This window comes from Oncorhynchus mykiss, chromosome 9, assembly GCF_013265735.2.
Source record: "Oncorhynchus mykiss isolate Arlee chromosome 9, USDA_OmykA_1.1, whole genome shotgun sequence".
NCBI lineage: Eukaryota > Metazoa > Chordata > Actinopteri > Salmoniformes > Salmonidae > Oncorhynchus > Oncorhynchus mykiss.
Genome location: NC_048573.1, coordinates 3,586,880 through 3,606,448, shown reverse-complemented (window position 1 = coordinate 3,606,448; position 19,569 = coordinate 3,586,880). Strand labels below are relative to the sequence as shown.

The window sequence follows — 19,569 nt, the reverse complement described above, 5'->3', positions numbered from 1 at the left end:
ATATATATTTATACACACACACATACACACTATATACACTATATATACACATACACACTATATATATACACACGCACACACATACACACAATATAAACACTATATATACACTATATATACACATACACACTATATATATACACATATACACTATATATATACACACACATACACACTATATATACACTATATACACATACACAATATATACACTATATACACACATACACAAAATCTACACTATATATACACATACAAACTATATACAGTATATATACACATACACACATACACACAATATACATTATATATACACATACACACATACACACTATATATACACTATATATACACTATATATACAGTATATATATATACATACACACTATATATATACACACATATACACTATATATATACACACATACACACTATATACACACTATATATACACTATATATACAGACACTATATACACATACACGCTGTATATACACATACACACTATATATATACACACACATACACACTATATACACACTATATATACACATACAAACTATATATATACACATATACACTATATATATATATATATACACACATACACTATATATATACACACATACACACTATATATATATACACACATATACACTATATATACACATATACACTATATATACACTATATATATACATACACACACTATATATATACACACTATATATATACATGTACACAATATATATATATACACATACACACTAAATATACACACATACACACTATATACACTATATATATATATACACACATACACACTATATATACACTATATACACATACACAATATATACACTATATACACACATACACAAAATATACACTATATATACACATACAAACTATATACAGTATATATACACATACACACATACACACAATATACAGTATATATGCACATACACACATACACACTATATATACACTATATATACAGTATATATATACATACACACTATATATTTATATACACACATATACACTATATATATGCACACACATAAACACTATATATACACATATACACTATATATACACATATACACTATATATATATACACTATATATACACACACTATATATACACTATATATACACTATATATACACACTATTTATACATTATATACACACATACACACTATATATATATACACACAAATACACTATATATACACATATACACTATATATACACATATACACTATATATATACACTATATATACACACACTATATATACACTATATATACACTATATATACACATACACATATACACTATATATATATATATACACATATACACACTACATATATACACACACACATACACACTATATACACTACATATACACATATACACACTATATACACATATACACTATATATACACTGGATGGGCTATTTACAGATGGGCTATGTACAGGTGCAATGTCCCCATGCACAACGCGAGGTCCATACAAAAATGATTTGTCAAGATCCGTGTGGAAGAACTTGACTGGTCTGCACAGAGCCCTGACCTCAACCCCATCGAACACCTTTGGGATGAATTGGAACGGCGACTGCGAGACGGGCCTAATCGCCCAACATCAGTGCCCGACCTCATTAATGCTCTTGTGTCTTAATGGAATCAAGTCCCTGCAGCAATGTTCCAACATCTAGTGGAAAGCCTTCCCAGAAGAGTGGAGGCTGTTATAGCAGCAACTCCATATTAATGCCCATGATTTTGGAATGAGATGTTGGACGAGCAGGTGTCCACATACTGTATAACACACACGTAGACTCCCTGTCCCTTATGCTTGCTCCTCCTCCCTCTTCCACCAATCACAGAGAAGCAGGAAGTGGTGGTCCAGGGTTTAAAGGTGAAAGAGGAGGAGGAGCCTATGGAGATTGACCCCCTGACCCCCAGCGTGACACCTGACCCTATCCGTCCCCCAGGGGAGCGAGCGGAGTCCGGGAGGGGTGAGAAGACACCCCCTCCACCTCTCCTCCCTAAAGAAGACCAGGATCTGTTCCAGAGAGATCTCTTCTCCCAGGACATCTCAGTCAAAATGGCCTCTGCTCTCCTTTACCAACTGTCAGGTACCCACAACACTCTAGAGCCTTTCACCAACTGTCAGGTACCCACAACTCTCTAGAACCTTCTACCAACTGTCAGGTACCCACAACACTCTAGAGCCTTTCACCAACTGTCAGGTACCCACAACTCTCTAGAACCTTCTACCAACTGTCAGGTACCCACAACACTCTAGAGCATTTCACCAACTGTCAGGTACCCACAACATTCTAGAACCTTCTACCAACTGTCAGGTACCCACAACACTCTAGAGCATTTCACCAACTGTCAGGTACCCACAACATTCTAGAACCTTCTACCAACTGTCAGGTACCCACAACACTCTAGAGCCTTTCACCAACTGTCAGGTACCCACAACTCTCTAGAACCTTCCACCAACTGTCAGATACCCACAACACTCTAGGACCTTCTACCAACACTAGAACCTTCTACCAACTATCAGGTTTAGTTAATCAGGATCGCCTATTGGCTACCGCACAGGCAGCAGCTACTCTTCCTGGGGTCCACATGAACCATACAAATACATGACACAGGACAGAACAGTTATAGACAAGGACATACACAATAAAGACCTATATATTTTAAAGACACCAAGAGACAACAAAAATACTATTTACACACTATTCATATACTTCATATATCCAGCTAAATGAGAGCTTTAGAAAGAGGAGAGGTGCTGTGATTCAAGATGTTTAACCCCATAGAGGTGTTTCTGATGGGGTTTGTGTTCAGTGTATTATAGTGGTGTTTCTGATGGGGTTTGTGTTCAGTGTATTATAGTGGTGTTTCTGATGGGGTTTGTGTTCAGTGTATTATAGTGGTGTTTCTGATGAGGTTTGTGTTCAGTGTATTATAGTGGTGTTTCTGATGGGGTTTGTGTTCAGTGTATTATAGTGGTGTTTCTGATGAGGTTTGTGTTCAGTGTATAAACCCATAGAGGTGTTTCTGATGAGGTTTGTGTTCAGTGTATTATAGTGGTGTTTCTGATGGGGTTTGTGTTCAGTGTATTATAGTGGTGTTTCTGATGAGGTTTGTGTTCAGTGTATTATAGTGGTGTTTCTGATGGGGTTTGTGTTCAGTGTATAAACCCATAGAGGTGTTTCTGATGAGGTTTGTGTTCAGTGTATTATAGTGGTGTTTCTGATGAGGTTTGTGTTCAGTGTATTATAGTGGTGTTTCTGATGAGGTTTGTGTTCAGTGTATTATAGTGGTGTTTCTGATGGGGTTTGTGTTCAGTGTATAAACCCATAGAGGTGTTTCTGATGAGGTTTGTGTTCAGTGTATTATAGTGGTGTTTCTGATGAGGTTTGTGTTCAGTGTATTATAGTGGTGTTTCTGATGGGGTTTGTGTTCAGTGTATTATAGTGGTGTTTCTGATGGGGTTTGTGTTCAGTGTATTATAGTGGTGTTTCTGATGGGGTTTGTGTTCAGTGTATTATAGTGGTGTTTCTGATGGGGTTTGTGTTCAGTGTATTATAGTGGTGTTTCTGATGGGGTTTGTGTTCAGTGTATTATAGTGGTGTTTCTGATGGGGTTTGTGTTCAGTGTATTATAGTGGTGTTTCTGATGGGGTTTGTGTTCAGTGTATTATAGTGTTGTTTCTGATGGGGTTTGTGTTCAGTGTATTATAGTGGTGTTTCTGATGGGGTTTGTGTTCAGTGTATTATAGTGGTGTTTCTGATGGGGTTTGTGTTCAGTGTATTATAGTGGTGTTTCTGATGGGGTTTGTGTTCAGTGTATTATAGTGGTGTTTCTGATGGGGTTTGTGTTCAGTGTATTATAGTGGTGTTTCTGATGGGGTTTGTGTTCAGTGTATTATAGTGGTGTTTCTGATGGGGTTTGTGTTCAGTGTATAAACCCATAGAGGTGTTTCTGATGGGGTTTGTGTTCAGTGTATTATAGTGGTGTTTCTGATGGGGTTTGTGTTCAGTGTATTATAGTGGTGTTTCTGATGGGGTTTGTGTTCAGTGTATTATAGTGGTGTTTCTGATGGGGTTTGTGTTCAGTGTATTATAGTGGTGTTTCTGATGGGGTTTGTGTTCAGTGTATTATAGTGGTGTTTCTGATGGGGTTTGTGTTCAGTGTATTATAGTGGTGTTTCTGATGGGGTTTGTGTTCAGTGTATAAACCCATAGTGGTGTTTCTGATGGGGTTTGTGTTCAGTGTATTATAGTGGTGTTTCTGATGGGGTTTGTGTTCAGTGTATTATAGTGGTGTTTCTGATGGGGTTTGTGTTCAGTGTATTATAGTGGTGTTTCTGATGGGGTTTGTGTTCAGTGTATTATAGTGGTGTTTCTGATGGGGTTTGTGTTCAGTGTATTATAGTGGTGTTTCTGATGGGGTTTGTGTTCAGTGTATTATAGTGGTGTTTCTGATGGGGTTTGTGTTCAGTGTATCATAGTGGTGTTTCTGATGGGGTTTGTGTTCAGTGTATTATAGTGGTGTTTCTGATGAGGTTTGTGTTCAGTGTATTATAGTGGTGTTTCTGATGGGGTTTGTGTTCAGTGTATTATAGTGGTGTTTCTGATGGGGTTTGTGTTCAGTGTATTATAGTGGTGTTTCTGATGAGGTTTGTGTTCAGTGTATTATAGTGGTGTTTCTGATGGGGGTTGTGTTCAGTGTATAAACCCATAGTGGTCTTTCTGATGGGGTTTGTGTGTCTGTTTCAAGTGGATGCTAATAGATTATACAAGTGGTTAGGCATTTTTAACACACAAATCCAGTAGTTAATTTCTCTTCAACCCTCAGCCATGAAAGACGGTGTTAGTTCTCTGTGTGCAGTTCAGGACAAGCCGTGCTGCTCTTGTTCTGAGCTGCAGCTTTGATAGGTCTTTCTTTGCTGCACATGACCACATTACCAGACAGTAATTAATACAAGACCAGAGCCCGAACAACCAGTACAGTGGATCTTTGTACCCACAACACTCTAAAACAGGGCTCTCCAACCCTGTTCCTGGAGAGATACCCTCCTGTAGATTTTAACTCCAACCCTGTTCCTGGAGAGATACCATCCTGTAGATTTTAACTCCAACCCTGTTCCTGGAGAGAAACCCTCCTGTAGATTTTAACTCCAACCCTGTTCCTGGAGAGAGATACCCTCCTGTAGATTTGTGGGACAACATTCCACAGGCCACAATCAACAGCCTGATCAACTCTATGAGAATCTGTGACCAACAGATTCATTTCTGTATTCCCAGTCATGTGAAATCCATAGATTAGGCCCTAATGAATTTATTTCAATTGACTGATTTCCTTATATGAACTATAACTCAGTACAATCTTTGAAATTGTTGCATGTTGCATTTCTGTTTTTCTTCAGTGAGGGTCCATTATAATTTCTACACAGTTTCGTTTTGGTTTTAGTCATTTTAAAGTATATTGAGTTCATTTCCCCCGCAAATTTTGAATTAGAATTGTTTTTATTCAAATCACCCGTGAGCCGTATGTTTGACACCCCTGCTCTAGAACTGTCTACCAACTGTCAGATACAACCACCACACTCTAAAGAATTATGCTACACTCTAGAACCTTCTAACTACACTCTAGAACCTAACTACACTCTAGAACTTTCTACCAACTGTCAGGCACAACCACCCCACTCAACAGCCTTCTACTACACTCTAGAACCTTCTACAAACTGTCAGGCACAACCACCACACTCTACAGCCTTCTACTACACTCTAGAACCTTCTACAAACTGTCAGGCACAACCACCCCACTCAACAGCCTTCTACTACACTCTAGAACCTTCTACAAACTGTCAGGCACAACCACCACACCCAACAGCCTTCTACTACACTCTAGAACCTTCTACAAACTGTCGGGCACAACCACCACACTCTACAGCCTTCTACGACATTCTAGAACCTAACTACCCTCTAGAACCTTCTACCAACTGTCAGGTACAACCACCACACTATACAGCCTTCTACGACACTCTAGAACATTCTAACTACACTCTAGAGCCTTCTACTACACTGTAGAACCTTCTACCAACCGTCAGGCACAACCACCACACTAAAGAATTCTGCTACACTCTAGAACCTTCTACCAACTGTCAGGTACAACCACCTCACTCTAAATAATTCTGCTACACTCTAGAACCTTCTACCAACTGTAAGGTACAACCACCTCACTCTAAATAATTCTGCTACACTCTAGAACCTTCTACCAACTGTCAGGTACAACCACCTCACTCTAAATAATTCTGCTACACTCTAGAACCTTCTACCAACTGTCAGGTACAACCACCTCACTCTAAATAATTCTGCTACACTCTAGAACCTTCTACCAACTGTCAGGAACAACCACCTCACTCTAAATAATTCTGCTACACTCTAGAACCTTCTACCAACTGTCAGGTACAACCACCTCACTCTAAATAATTCTACTACACTCTAGAACCTTCTACAAACTGTCGGGCACAACCACCACACTCTACAGCCTTCTACGACATTCTAGAACCTAACTACCCTCTAGAACCTTCTACCAACTGTCAGGTACAACCACCACACTAAAGAATTCTGCTACACTCTAGAACCTTCTACCAACTGTCAGGTACAACCACCTCACTCTAAATAATTATACTACACTCTAGAACCTTCTACCAACTGTAAGGTACAACCACCTCACTCTAAATAATTCTGCTACACTCTAGAACCTTCTACCAACTGTCAGGTACAACCACCTCACTCTAAATAATTCTACTACACTCTAGAACCTTCTACCAACTGTAAGGTACACACAGTATACACTTGCATGTACAAAACATTAAGGACACCTTCATAATATTGCCCTCAGAACAGCCTCAATTCGTCGGGGACTCTACAAGGTGTTGAAGTCGTTCCACAGTGATGCTGTCCCATGTTGACTCCAATGCTTCCCACATTGTACCAAGTTGGCTGGATGTCCTTTGGGTGGTGGACCATTCTGGATACACACGGGAAACTGTTGAGCGTGAAAAACCCAGCAGCGTTGCAGTTCTTGACACAAACCGGTGCACCTGGCACCTACTACCATACCCTGTTCAAAGGCACTTCAATATTTATGTCTTGCCCATTTACCCTCTGAATGACACACATACACAATCCATGTCTCAATTGTCTCAAGGCTTAAAAAATATTTATTTAACCTGTCTCCTCCCCTACATCTACACTGATTGGATTCACCTGGTCAGTCTCAGGGAAATAACAGGTGTTCTTGATGTTTTGTCCACTCAGTGTATATCAAATGTTAACCACAATGTTATTGTTGCATTCCCAGAGTTTGTCATTAAAGCGTTTGTGTCCGAAATTATACCACAAAATGTAGCCGTGAAATGCTACAGCAGTCTAGGTAACTAAATGTAGCCGTGAAATGCTACAGCAGTCTAGGTAACTAAATGCTACAAAAGTCTAGGTAACTAAATGTAGCATGAAATGCTACAGCAGTCTAGGTAACTAAATGCTACAAAAGTCTAGGTAACTAAATGTAGCTGTGAAATGCTACAGCAGTCTAGGTAACTAAATGCTACAGCAGTCTAGGTAACTAAATGTAGCTGTGAAATGCTACAGCAGTCTAGGTAACTAAATACTACAGCAGTCTAGGTAACTAAATGTAGCGTGAAATGCTACAGCAGTCTAGGTAACTAAATGTAGCTGTGAAATGCTACAGCAGTCTAGGTAACTAAATGTAGCTGTGAAATGCTACAGCAGTCTAGGTAACTAAATGCAGCTGTGAAATGCTACAGCAGTCTAGGTTACCAAATGCTAAAGCAGTCTAGGTAACTAAATGCTACAGCAGTCTAGGTAACTAAATGTAGCTGTGAAATGCTACTGCAGTCTAGGTAACTAAATGCTATTGTAGTCTAGGTAACTAAATGCTACAGCAGTCTAGGTAACTAAATGCTACAGCAGTCTAGGTAACTAAATGCTACAGCAGTCTAGGTAACTAAATGCTACAGCAGTCTAGGTAACTAAATGTACCTGTGAAATGCTACAGCAGTCTAGGTAACTAAATGTAGCTGTGAAATGCTACAGCAGTCTAGGTAACTAAATGCTAAAGCAGTCTAGGTAACTAAATGCTACAGCAGTCTAGGTAACTAAATGTAGCTGTGAAATGCTACTGCAGTCTAGGTAACTAAATGCTATTGCAGTCTAGGTAACTAAATGCTACAGCAGTCTAGGTAACTAAATGCTACAGCAGTCTAGGTAACTAAATGTAGCTGTGAAATGCTACTGCAGTCTAGGTAACTAAATGCTATTGCAGTCTAGGTAACTAAATGCTACAGCAGTCTAGGTAACTAAATGCTACAGCAGTCTAGGTAACTAAATGCTACAGCAGTCTAGGTAACTAAACGCTACAGCAGTCTAGGTAACTAAACGCTACAGCAGTCTAGGTAACTAAACGCTACAGCAGTCTAGGTAACTAAACGCTACAGCAGTCTAGGTAACTAAATGCTACGGAGACTTGATTACACACAGGTGGATTGTATTTATCATCATTAGTCATTTAGGTCAACATTGGATCATTCAGAGATCCTCACTGCACTTCTGGAGAGAGTTTGCTGCACTGAAAGTAAAGGGGCTGAATAATTTTGCACGCCCAATTTTTCAGTTTTTTTTTATCCAATAAATGTCGTTCCACTTCATGATTGTGTCCCACTTGTTGTTGATTCTTCACAAAAAAATACAGTTTTATATCTTTATGTTTGAAGCCAAAAGGTCGCAAAGTTCAAGGGGGCCGAATACTTTCGCAAGGCACTGTAACTAAATGCTACAGCAGTCTAGGTAACTAAATGCTACAGCAGTCTAGGTAACTAAATGCTACAGCAGTCTAGGTAACTAAACGCTACAGCAGTCTAGGTAACTAACATTTGGCTCTTGTTTCTCTTCAGAAAAAGTCTGCAAAGCCAACGAGCTGAAAGAAAACGGATCCTTCTCTAGTCCTGTGGCGGAGAAGCCCTTTACACACACGCCCTCTGCCCGCCCGAACCAGCGGGACCTTACTCAACCCTCCCCAGACAAACCACAGCACGGTAGGCGAACACACTGTCTGTGGTCCCTATGTAGGTAATATGGCACCGTATGAGGCACAGGCACTGGTTGAGTCATTAACAATAAAGCCTGTGGGGTTAGAGGTCAAATAGCACCCTGTGGGGTTAGAGGTCAAAAAGCACCCTGTGGGGTTAGAGGTCAAATATCACCCTGTGGGGTTAGAGGTCAAATATCACCCTGTGGGGTTAGAGGTCAAATAGCACCCTGTGGGGTTAGAGGTCAAATAGCACACTGTGGTCAGAGGTCAGGGCTCAAATAACAGGCTCTAAAGTTAAAGGTTAATCAAGCACCTGTCCAGTAATCCTATTTGTTCTCACGCAAGCCGCCTTACCCCTCCTCCCTCTCTGTCTTACCCCTCCTCCCTCTCTGTCTTACCCTTCCTCCCTCTCTGTCTTACCCCTCCTCCCTCTCTGTCTTACCCCTCCTCCCTCTCTGTCTTACCCTTCCTCCCTCTCTGTCTTACCCCTCCTCCCTCTCTGTCTTACCCCTCCTCCCTCTCTGTCTTACCCTTCCTCCCTCTCTGTCTTACCCCTCCTCCCTCTCTGTCTTACCCCTCCTCCCTCTCTGTCTTACCCCTCCTCCCTCTCTGTCTTACCCCTCCTCCCTCTCTGTCTTACCCCTCCTCCCTCTCTGTCGTACCCCTCCTCCCTCTCTGTCTTACCCCTCCTCCCTCTCTGTCTTACCCCTCCTCCCTCTCTGTCTTACCCCTCCTCCCTCTCTGTCTTACCCCTCCTCCCTCTCTGTCTTACCCCTCCTCCCTCTCTGTCGTACCCCTCCTCCCTCTCTGTCTTACCCCTCCTCCCTCTCTGTCTTACCCCTCCTCTCTCTCCCTCCTATTCTCTCTGTCCCCTCTACTCTCTCTCTCTCTCTTTTCTCACCCTCTTTCCTCCCTCTCTCCCAGTAGTCAGTAGGTATAGGTGTCCAGTGTGTTCGTACCAAGCCCAGTGTCAGAGGAGTCTCAACCATCACCTGGCTTCACACACTTCTAAGACACACACCACCGGCTTCAACTACTACTACAGGTAACTACTACTACAGGTGACTACTACTACTACAGGTAACTACTACTATTACAGGTAACTACTACTACAGGTAACTCACACCACCGGCTTCAACTACTACTACTACAGGTAACTACTACTACAGGTGACTACTACTACTACAGGTGACTACTACTACAGGTAACTACTACTATTACAGGTAACTACTACTACAGGTAACTCACACCACCGGCTTCAACTACTACTACTACAGGTAACTACTACTACAGGTGACTACTACTACTACAGGTGACTACTACTACTACAGGTAACTACTATTACGGGTAACTACTACTATAGGTAACTACTACTACAGGTGACTACTACTACAGGTAACTACTACTACAGGTGACTACTACTACTACAGGTAACTACTACTACAGGTGACTACTATTACAGGTAACTACTACTACAGGTAACTACTACTACAGCTAACTACTACTACAGGTAACTCACACCACTGGCTTCAACTACTACTACAGGTAACTACTACTACAGGTAACTACTACTACAGGTGACTACTACTACAGGTAACTACTACTACAGGTGACTACTACTACAGGTAACTCACACCACCTGCTTCAACTACTACTACAGGTAACTACTACTACAGGTAACTACTACTACAGGTAACTACTACTACAGGTAACACACACCACTGGCTTCAACTACTACTACAGGTAACTACTACTACAGGTAACTACTACTACAGGTAACTACTAGTACAGGTGACTACAGGTGACTACTACTACAGGTGACTACTACTACAGGTAACTACTACTACAGGTGACTACTACTACAGGTAACTACTACTACAGGTAACTACTAGTACAGGTGACTATTACTACAGGTGACTACTACTACAGGTGACTACTACTACAGGTAACTACTACTACAGGTAACTACTACTACAGGTAACACACACCACTGGCTTCAACTACTACTACAGGTAACTACTACTACAGGTAACTACTAGTACAGGTGACTACTACTACAGGTGACTACTACTACAGGTAACTCACACCACCTGCTTCAACTACTACTACAGGTAACTACTACTACAGGTAACTACTACTACAGGTAACTACTACTACAGGTAACACACACCACTGGCTTCAACTACTACTACAGGTAACTACTACTACAGGTAACTACTACTACAGGTAACTACTAGTACAGGTGACTATTACTACAGGTGACTACTACTACAGGTGACTACTACTACAGGTAACTACTACTACAGGTGACTGCTACTACAGGTGACTACTACTACAGGTAACTACTACTACTACAGGTGACTACTACTACAGGTAACTACTACTATAGGTAACTACTACTACAGGTAACTACTATTACAGGTAACTACTACTATAGGTAACTACTACTACAGGTAACTCACACCACCGGCTTCAACTACAACTACTACAGGTGACTATTACTACAGGTGACTACTACTACAGGTAACTACTATTACAGGTAACTACTACTATAGGTAACTACTACTACAGGTGACTACTACTACAGGTGACTACTACTACAGGTAACTACTATTACAGGTAACTACTACTATAGGTAACTACTACTACAGGTGACTACTACTACAGGTGACTACTACTACTACAGGGGACTACTACTACTACAGGTGACTACTACTACAGGTGACTACTACTACTACAGGTGACTACTACTACAGGTGACTATTACTACAGGTGACTACTACTACAGGTTACTACTACAGGTGACTAATACTGCAGGTGACTACTACTACAGGTGACTACTACTACAGGTGACTACTACTACTACAGGGGACTACTACTATAGGTGACTACTACTACAGGTGACTACTACTACAGGTTACTACTACTACAGGTGACTATTACTACAGGTTACTACTACTACAGGTAACTCACACCACCGGCTTCAACTACTACTACAGGTAACTACTACTACAGGTAACTACTACTACAGGTAACTCACACCACCGGCTTCAACTACTACTACTACAGGTAACTACTACTACAGGTGACTACTACTACAGGTAACTACTACTACAGGTAACTACTACTACAGGTGACTACTACTACAGGTAACTACTACTACAGGTGACTACTACTACAGGTTACTACTACAGGTGACTACTACTACAGGTAACTACTACTACAGGTAACTACTACTACAGGTGACTACTACTACAGGTAACTACTACTACAGGTAACTACTACTACAGGTGACTACTACTACAGGTAACTACTACTACAGGTGACTACTACTACAGGTAACTACTACTACAGGTAACTACTACTACAGGTGACTACTACTACAGGTAACTACTACTACAGGTGACTACTACTACAGGTTACTACTACAGGTGACTACTACTACAGGTGACTACTGTCGTGGAAATTTCCCAGTATTTACCAAATCATGAGAGCAAACCACACACAAGTCAGAGTTATCATAAAGTCCATCTTTAATTATATGAGCTCCACCACAACCCTGTGACTCTCAGATCAATTCAGTGTCTATAAATGAATTCTCTGAGAGTCCCTTACACATTGCAACTGAGATCCTTTATAGCAAAGACACACATAGCCAGACAGCATTGGCCATAATTTATCGTTCAGCTTTGTCTCCTAAACTATGTTATTTTCTCAAACTCAGAACCATAAACCAATCCTCCAAATCAACAGGCATATATCAAATCCATCCTATCTTGACAAGATCACAGAGACACACTGACTGGCACACAGACATTGTGGAGCCAAGAGATATACGCTTGACCTCTCCCCTCTCTCCGGGCCAAACAACTTAGTCTTGACATAGAACAGATGACTGCAACCCTGCCACAGTATTATACAAAAGTAAACATTCTGATGAGAAGTAATTTACAAACATATGATGAATATAAAACATCTTACCTATGTTACCAACTAATTCTGATTATTCCCCAACACTACTACTACAGGTGACTACTACTACAGGTGACTACTACTACAGGTAACTACTACTACTACAGGTAACTACTACTACAGGTGACTACTACTACAGGTGACTACTACTACTACAGGTAACTACTACTACAGGTGACTACTACTACAGGTAACTACTACTACAGGTGACTACTACTACAGGTGACTACTACTACAGGTAACTACTACTACTACAGGTAACTACTACTACAGGTGACTACTACTACAGGTGACTACTACTACTACAGGTAACTACTACTACTACAGGTAACTACTACTACAGGTAACTCACACCACTGGCTTCAACTACTACTACTACAGGTAACTACTACTACAGGTGACTACTACTACAGGTGACTACTACTACAGGTGACTACTACTACTACAGGTAACTACTACTACAGGTAACTACTACTACTACAGGTGACTACTACTACAGGTAACTACTACTACAGGTAACTCACACCACTGGCTTCAACTACTACTACAGGTAACTACTACTAAAGGTAACTACTACTACAGGTGACTACTACTACAGGTAACTACTACTACTACAGGTAACTACTACTACAGGTAACTACTACTAAAGGTAACTACTACTACAGCTGACTACTACTACAGGTAACTACTACTACAGGTAACTACTACTACAGGTAACTACTACTAAAGGTAACTACTACTACAGCTGACTACTACTACAGGTGACTACTACTACAGGTAACTACTACTACAGGTAACTACTACTACAGGTAACTCACACCACTGGCTTCAACTACTACTACAGGTAACTACTACTACAGCTGACTACTACTACAGGTTACTACTACAGGTGACTACTACTACAGGTGACTACTACTAAAGGTAACTACTACTAAAGGTAACTACTACTACAGGTAACTACTACTACAGGTAACTACTACTACTACAGGTAACTACTACTACTACAGGTGACTACTACTACAGGTAACTACTACTACAGGTAACTCACACACACACACTACAATGATCATTGCCCCTCCCCTTTAGGTGTCACGTGTGCGGGTTCGAGCTGGAGGGGTGGAGCCTGTTCCTTGGTCACATGACGGAGCACAGCGAATGGGAGCGCGATGCGTTCACTCTCCGCTGCAGTGTGTGTGATCACTCCACCAGTGAGGAGCGGGCCATGAGGGCTCACGCCAGCTCTCACACACTTGGAGAGGCAGCGAGCCAGGACTACCTACAGACACACCTGTTGGCAGGCCACACCCCCAAAGACTTACCTGATGGAAGAGACAGCCCACAATCTGGAGAGCTCAGGTGAGGGTTAACCACTAACTAACTAACTAACTGACTGACTAACTAACTACATGTTAACTAACTAACTAACTAACTAACTGACAGACTGACTAACTAACTACTGGTTAACTAACCAATGAATTAACTAACTGACTAACTAACTGACCAACGGATTAACTACTGGTTCACTAACTAATGAACTAACTTACTAACTAACTACTGGTTAACTAAGTAACTAACCAACTAACTAACTAACTAACTGGCTGACTGACTACTGGTTAACTAACTAACTGGCTGACTGACTACTGGTTAACTAACTAGCAAACTGACTGATAACTGACTGACTACTGATTAACTAACAAACTAACTAGCTGACTGACTACTAACTAACTTAGTAACTATCTGACTGACTGGCTGAGTGTTAACCAGTGTATACTACTGCCTTACCTTACTGCTTTCTCCTCTATCCTAACCGTTTACTACCTCTCCTCTCCTCGTCTCCTTACCTTACTGCTTTCTCCTCTATCCTAACCTTTTCCTACCTCTCCTCTCCTTGTCTCCTTACCTTACTGCTTTCTCCTCTATCCTAACCGTTTACTACCTCTCCACTACTCTCCTCTCCTCTCTCCACTACTCTCCTCTCCTCCTCTCTCCACTACTCTCCTCTCCTCCTCTCTCCACTCCTCTCTTCTCTCCACTACTCTCCTCTCCTCCTTTCTCCACTACTCTCCTCTCCTCACCCCTCCTCTCCTCCCCTCCTCTCCTCACCCCTCCTCTCCCCTCCTCTCCTCACCCCTCCTCTCCTCTCCTCCTCTCCTCACCCCTCCTCTCCTCACCCCTCCTCTCCTCCTCTCCTCTCCTCACCCCTCCTCTCCTCTCCTCTCCTCTCCCCCCTCCTCTCCTCCTCTCCTCTCCTCTCCCCCCTCCTCTCCTCTCCTCCTCTCCTCACCTCTCCTCTCCTCACCCCTCCTCTCTTCACCTCTCCTCACCCCTCCTCTCCTCTCCTCTCTTCCTCTCCTCACCCCTCTCCTCTCCTCCTCTCCTCACCTCACCCCTCCTCTCCTCTCCCCATCACGTGTTCCTCTGGTTGCCAGTCAACCTCTCCTCTTTCTTCCCTCCTTCCGTCTCAGACTTCCTGTTTTGTGGGTTTGGAGTAGAGTACACTGATGTTGTGGTCTAGGTCATCTAGTGTGTGTTTTGGCCTGTGTTTCTGTGTGTGTGTGTGTGTTTCTGTGTGTGTGTGTGTGTGTGTTTCTGTGTGTGTTAGGGCCCGTGTGTGTGTGTTAGGGCCCGTGTGTGTGTGTTAGGGCCCGTGTGTGTGTGTTAGGGCCCTGTGTGTGTGTGTGTTAGGCCCTGTGTGTGTGTGTGTTAGGGCCCGTGTGTGTGTTAGGACCTGTGTGTGTGTTAGGGCCCGTGTGTGTGTTAGGGCCTGTGTGTGTGTGTTAGAGCCCGTGTGTGTGTGTTAGGGCCCGTGTGTGTGTTAGGGCCTGTGTGTGTGTTAGGGCCCGTGTGTGTGTTAGGGCCCGTGTGTGTGTGTTAGGGCCTGTGTGTGTGTGTTAGGGCCATGTGTGTGTGTGTGTTAGGGCCTGTGTGTGTGTTAGGGTCTGTGTGTGTGTGTTAGGGCCCTGTGTGTGTGTTAGGGCCCTGTGTGTGTGTGTGTGTTAGGCCCTGTGTGTGTGTGTGTGTGTGTGTGTGTGTGTGTGTGTGTGTGTGTGTGTGTGTGTGTGTGTGTGTGTGTGTGTGTGTGTGTGTGTGTGTGTGTTAGGGCCCATGTGTGTGTTAGGGCCTGTGTGTGTGTTAGAGCCCGTGTGTGTGTGTGTTAGGGCCTGTGTGTGTGTTAGGGCCTGTGTGGGTGTGTTAGGGCCTGTGTTTGTGTTAGGGCCTGTGTGTGTGTTAGGGCCTGTGTGGGTGTGTTAGGGCCTGTGTGTGTGTGTGTTAGGGCCTGTGTGTGTTAGGGCCTGTGTGTGTTAGGGCCTGTGTTTGTGTGTTAGGGCCCGTGTGTGTGTGTTAGGGCCCGTGTGTGTGTGTTAAGGCCCGTGTGTGTGTGTTAGGGCCTGTGTGTGTGTTAGAGCCCGTGTGTGTTAGGGCCTGTGTGTGTGTTAGAGCCCGTGTGTGTGTTAGGGCCTGTGTGTGTGTGTTAGGGCCCGTGTGTGTGTGTTAGGGCCTGTGTGTGTGTTAGAGCCTGTGTGTGTGTTAGAGCCCGTGTGTGTGTGTTAGGGCCTGTGTGGGTGTGTTAGGGCCTGTGTGTGTGTTAGGGCCTGTGTGTGTGTTAGGGCCTGTGTGGGTGTGTTAGGGCCTGTGTGTGTGTGTTAGGGCCTGTGTGTGTTAGGGCCTGAGTGTGTTAGGGCCCCTGTGTGTGTGTCTTCTATCTGAGGTAGTGGTTCTGTTCTGCAGGGTGTATGAAGGGCTGTGGGCCACAGTACTGATGGGAGGGGCTATTTAAATGTAAGTGACATCATCATCATCCTATCTTTTTCATCACAGTCACCCCTCTCCTCCCTCTGCTCTCCTCCCCTCCCTCTGCTCTCCTCTCCTCCCTCTGCTCTCCTCTCTTCCCTCTCCTCTCCTCTCCTCCCTCTGCTCTCCTCTCCTCCCCTCCCTCTGCTCTCCTCTCCTCCCTCTGCTCTCCTCCCTTCCCTCTGCTCTCCTCCCTCTGCTCTCCTCCCCTCCCTCTCCTCTCCTCCCTCTGCTCTCCTCCCTTCCCTCTGCTCTCCTCTCCTCCCTCTGCTCTCCTCTCCTTCCCTCTCCTCTCCTCCCTCTGCTCTGTAGTAGGTTATCTGTTCTCTCTAACCTCTCTCCCTCCCTCTGTAGTAGGTTAGCTGTTCTTTCTAACCACTCTCCCTCCCTCTGTAGTAGGTTAGCTGTTCTCGCTGTTCTCTCTAACCTCTATCCCTCCCTCTGTAGTAGGTTAGCTGTTCTCTCTAACCTCTCTCCCTCCCTCTCCTCTCCTCCCTCTGCTCTCCCTCCCTCTGTAGTAGGTTAGCTGTTCTCTCTAACCTCTTTCCCTCCCTCTGTAGTAGGTTAGCTGTTATTTCTAACCTCTCTCCCCCCTCTGTAGTAGGTTAGCTGTTCTCTCTAACCTCTCTCCCTCCCTCTGTAGTAGGTTAGCTGTTCTCTCTAACCTCTCTCCCTCCCTCTGTAGTAGGTTAGCTGTTCTCGCTAACCTCTCTCCCTCCCTCTATAGTAGGTTAGCTGTTCTCTCTAACCTCTCTCCCTCCCTCTGTAGTAGGTTAGCTGTTCTCTCTGACCTCTCTCCCTCCCTCTGTAGTAGGTTAGCTGTTCTCTCTAACCTCTGTCCCTCCCTCTGTAGTAGGTTAGCTGTTCTCTCTGACCTCTCTCCCTCCCTCTGTAGTAGGTTAGCTGTTCTCTCAACCTCTCTCCCTCCCTCTGTAGTAGGTTAGCTGTTCTCTCTAACCTCTGTCCCTCCCTCTGTAGTAGGTTAGCTGTTCTCTCTAACCTCTCTCCCTCCCTCTGTAGTAGGTTAGCTGTTCTCTCTGACCTCTCTCCCTCCCTCTGTAGTAGGTTAGCTGTTCTCTCAACCTCTCTCCCTCCCTCTGTAGTAGGTTAGCTGTTCTCTCTGACCTCTCTCCATCCCTATGTAGTAGGTTAGCTGTTCTCTCTAACCTCTCTCCCTCCCTCTGTAGTAGGTTAGCTGTTCTCTGATCTCTCTCCCTCCCTCTGTAGTAGGTTAGCTGTTCTCTCTAACCTCTCTCCCTCCCTCTGTAGTAGGTTAGCTGTTCTCTGATCTCTCTCCCTCCCTCTGTAGTAGGTTAGCTGTTCTCTCTAACCTCTCTCCCGCCCTCTGTAGTAGGTTAGCTGTTCTCTCTAACCTCTCTCCCTCCCTCTGTTGTAGGTTAGCTGTTCTCTCTAACCTCTCTCCCTCCCTCTGTAGTAGGTTAGCTGTTCTCTCTAACCTCTCTCCCTCCCTCTGCAGTTTATTAATACAAACTGTGACTGCTTGTGTTTGTCTTTGTGTGTGTGTCTTTGTGTGTGTGTGTGTGTGTTTGTGTGTTAATGTGTGTGTTAATGTGTGTGTGTGTCTTTGTGTGTTTCTTACCTTGTCTTTTTGAACCCCAGGTGCCCTCTCTGTTCGTTCTCCACCAGTCGGCCTGTCTCCATGGTAACACACATGCGCTCGTCGCACTCAACGACGGACCAGCACCGTTGCCGCATCTGCCAAAGGTCGTTTTCACGGCAACCGGAGCTCCAGGCCCACGTCAGGTGTCATCGTCAGGGCAACCAGTACCGCTGCGAGAGGTGTGGCCACCTGGCCCGAACAGCCAATAAGCTGATAGAACACGTGCGTGTGCACACGGGGGAGCGACCTTTCACCTGCGACCTCTGCCCTTACAGCGCCAAACGCCGAGACAGCCTCCGTCTGCACTGCCGACTCAAACACCCCGATCACACGCCCTCACACGGACACACACACACGCCCTCACACGGACACACACACACACCCTCACACGGACACACACACACACCCTCACACGGACACACACACGCAGGACAGCATATACACCGTTCAGCCCTGAATCCCCTCTCCTCCTCTTCTCTCTCTTCCTGGTTTAGGGGGTCAGACCTTTTTCTCGTCCCCCTCACCACCCTGCTCTCCCTCAGACCCCTCTCTAGCCCCAGACCCTCCTCTCCCTCCCGCTCTTCCTCTCCTTCACCCAAACTCTCTTTCCTAGCCTACCTAGGTCTGACAGAGCCAACCTAATCAACCTCCCTCCTCCTCTACCCCCTTTCTCCTCTTCTTCTCTACCTCTCTTCTCCTCCCTCCTCTACCCCCTTTCTCCTCTTCTTCTCTACCTCTCTTCTCCTCCCTCCTCTACCCCTTTCTCCTCTTCTTCTCTACCTCTCTTCTCCTCCTCCTCTACCCCTTTCTCCTCTTCTTCTCTACCTCTCTTCTCCTCCCTCCTCTACCCCTTTCTCCTCTTCTTCTCTACCTCTCTTCTCCTCCCTCCTCTACCCCTTTCTCCTCTTCTTCTCTACCTCTCTTCTCCTCCCTCCTCTACCCCTTTCTCCTCTTCTTCTCTACCTCTCTTCTCCTCCCTCCTCTACCCCCTTTCTCCTCTTCTTCTCTACCTCTCTTCTCCTCCTCCTCT

General features: G+C 44.1%; 1 protein-coding gene across 1 annotated transcript in view; it reads left to right on the top strand.

Annotated features, from left to right (window-relative positions):
• Positions 1–19,300, top strand: part of LOC110531324 (zinc finger protein 827) — a 23,412-nt gene extending 4,112 nt beyond the window's left edge. Inside the window, exons 5-9 of the mRNA XM_036987086.1 lie at positions 1,897–2,148; positions 9,018–9,158; positions 10,082–10,199; positions 14,213–14,482; positions 18,539–19,300. Coding sequence (XP_036842981.1) covers positions 1,897–2,148; positions 9,018–9,158; positions 10,082–10,199; positions 14,213–14,482; positions 18,539–19,181 — 1,424 coding nt within the window. The 3' untranslated portion in view covers positions 19,182–19,300. The remainder of the gene's footprint in view (positions 1–1,896; positions 2,149–9,017; positions 9,159–10,081; positions 10,200–14,212; positions 14,483–18,538) is intronic.
• The last annotated feature ends 269 nt before the right edge of the window (positions 19,301–19,569 follow it).